This window comes from Montipora capricornis, chromosome 7, assembly GCF_036669925.1.
Source record: "Montipora capricornis isolate CH-2021 chromosome 7, ASM3666992v2, whole genome shotgun sequence".
NCBI classification, from domain to species: Eukaryota; Metazoa; Cnidaria; class Anthozoa; order Scleractinia; family Acroporidae; genus Montipora; species Montipora capricornis.
Genome location: NC_090889.1, coordinates 44,162,790 through 44,165,289, shown reverse-complemented (window position 1 = coordinate 44,165,289; position 2,500 = coordinate 44,162,790). Strand labels below are relative to the sequence as shown.

The window sequence follows — 2,500 nt, the reverse complement described above, 5'->3', positions numbered from 1 at the left end:
AGGATGAATGGGAGTATTATTTCCATAGGTTGTTTTTAAGTTCCTCCTACTTATTAATTCTCTAGTTTAGATGCTGCTTTTAGTTCTGGTGATCAGTACAACCTACAGATTCATGTGCAATTTGCCAGCAGATGATTCATTAAAGGGGCTAGGTCACGCTATTTTAGGTAATTTTGTTCAATTTTGTTAATTATGAGCTCTAAACGTCAAATTGGCAGAGCAAGAGTCTTTCATTTGCAAAATCACGGCCACATAACTACTGAGAATGATTTTCCAGCTGTGTAAATGACATTTTGATATAAACTGATATAAATTTGAAAAAAGGTGGGCCGACGTTTTTCAAATTTACCGAAATCAATCCATTTCAATCCTCTCCAGTTTTGTCCATCCATGTCCCTTCTTGGCTTCCCGGTGTTTTGTTACAGTTCTTCTATAGTTTTGAACAGTTATTTTGATATTTTAGTTAATTCTACGTATACGACCATTCGATCAGTGCTGAAATTGCCTAAAATTGCGTGACCTAGCCCCTTTAATCTTTAAAGGGAACCTCCACTAAAACAGGAATATATCTTCAAAATATTTAACATAATGTTTACGATCAAAATTGTTCAAACGTTGTCTAATGGAATCGTTTGTATCCGAAATAAATGAATTTCAAAAACGCTTGTTTTGGTTTTCAAATTTCCTGGGCGCCGCCATCTTGAATAATTGTGACGTATAATGGTTGCTCTTTTGTATTTGCACAAAGAGCTTTTGTTTTAAAACAATAGGGCAACCATGACACGTCACAATTATTCAAGATGGCGGCGCCCGGAAATTTGAAAACCAAAACAAGCGTTTTTGAAATTCATTTATTTCGGATACACACGATTCCATTAGAAAACGTTTGAACAATTTTGATTGTAAACATTATGTTAAATATTTTGAAGTTGTATTCTTGTTTTAGTGGAGGTTTCCTTTAAAGGTTACAATGTATAATGTTATGGTTTGTCGACCAAGGAAAGTTAATGCTGGTGTCAAATTAGTTTTATTTTTCCTTGCTTGAAAAGAATTGCATGGACCGGTGTAAAAAGAATTGGTTCTGATTTTTCAAAGACAATTTTTATAATAAAACAATATTATTATTGATTTCTGTGTGGAGATATTTGGGTTATTGAGCTCTTGGATAGTGAAAAAGTTGTCCCTTAATTTTTAATTTTAATGTGAAATTAAACATTTTAATTTTTTAAAAAATTTTTTTACAAGACATTTTTTGACATACTTATGCCTTCTTCAGTTGTGATGAGTTTTACAATTTGAATTTAAACCTAGTTATAAGAAGTCTTGAAGCTTATTATCTTAGCTAATCCATGTAATTTGTTTTTGTAAATAATGCGAATAATGTATCAATAATTCATCCATTGTATTTTTCTCATAAATAGGTTTAAATTCAAATTGTAAAACACTCGTCACAACTGAAGATGGCATAGGTATGTCAAAACAAGTCCCTTTATTGTAATGATAGTTTTGTTTCTAACAGATTAATTTGAAAGCTGGAAGGAATGTTATTGTGTGGCAAGCATCAGCCATTACATACAGTGATGACAGTGGTACCAGGGACCCTGTGTACATCAAAGATATTGAAATACAAGGTGAGGTGCAGTGAAGTGAAGTGAATATATTAGTGTCTCCCCTTGGGGCTTTTCAGGACTTATTTACAGAGATATGTCCAGAAATGCACACAACAACAAAAATGGCAAAAATGAGAAAATGTTGGCGAATTTGGCAAATATGGCGAAAATGACAATTTTGCCACAATCGCCAACGAGGCAAAACACAAAGCAGTGAAGGGGGCCCATAAAAGTTGGCGAAAGCGGCGAATTTGGCAAATATGGCGAAAATGACAATTTTGCTACAATCGCCAACGAGGCAAAACACAAAGCAGTGAAGGGGGCCCATAAAAGTTGGCGAAAGCGGCGAATTTGGCGAAAATGACAATTTTGCGACAATCGCCAACGAGGAAAAACAGAAAGCAGTGAAGGGGGCCCATAAAAGTTGGCGAAAGCGGCGAATTTGGCAAATATGGCGAAAATGACAATTTTGCCACAATCGCCAACGAGGCAAAGCACAAAGCAGTATAGGGGCCCCATAAAAGTTGGCGAAAGCAGCGAATTTGGCAAATATGGCGAAAATGACAATTTTGCCACAATCGCCAACGAGGCAAAGCACAAAGCAGTGAAGGGGGCCCATAAAAGTTGGCGAAAGCGGCGAATTTGGCAAATATGGCGAAAATGACAATTTTGCCACAATCGCCAACGAGGCAAAACACAAAGCAGTGAAGGGGCCCCATAAAAGTTGGCGAAAGCGGCGAATTTGGCAAATATGGCGAAAATGACAATTTTGCCACAATCGCCAACGAGGCAAAGCACAAAGCAGTATAGGGGCCCCATAAAAGTTGGCGAAAGCAGCGAATTTGGCAAATATGGCGAAAATGACAATTTTGCCACAATCGCCAACGAGG

The 2,500-nt window shown here is 36.8% G+C and overlaps 1 protein-coding gene across 2 annotated transcripts in view; it reads left to right on the top strand.

Annotated features, from left to right (window-relative positions):
- The window catches only part of LOC138057260 (endosome/lysosome-associated apoptosis and autophagy regulator family member 2-like), a 62,357-nt gene that overhangs the window by 17,386 nt on the left and 42,471 nt on the right, over positions 1-2,500 (top strand). For both annotated transcript variants that reach the window (XM_068903303.1, XM_068903302.1), the window contains exon 7: positions 1,520-1,631. In XM_068903303.1, the coding sequence (XP_068759404.1) occupies positions 1,520-1,631 (112 nt within the window). The remainder of the gene's footprint in view (positions 1-1,519; positions 1,632-2,500) is intronic.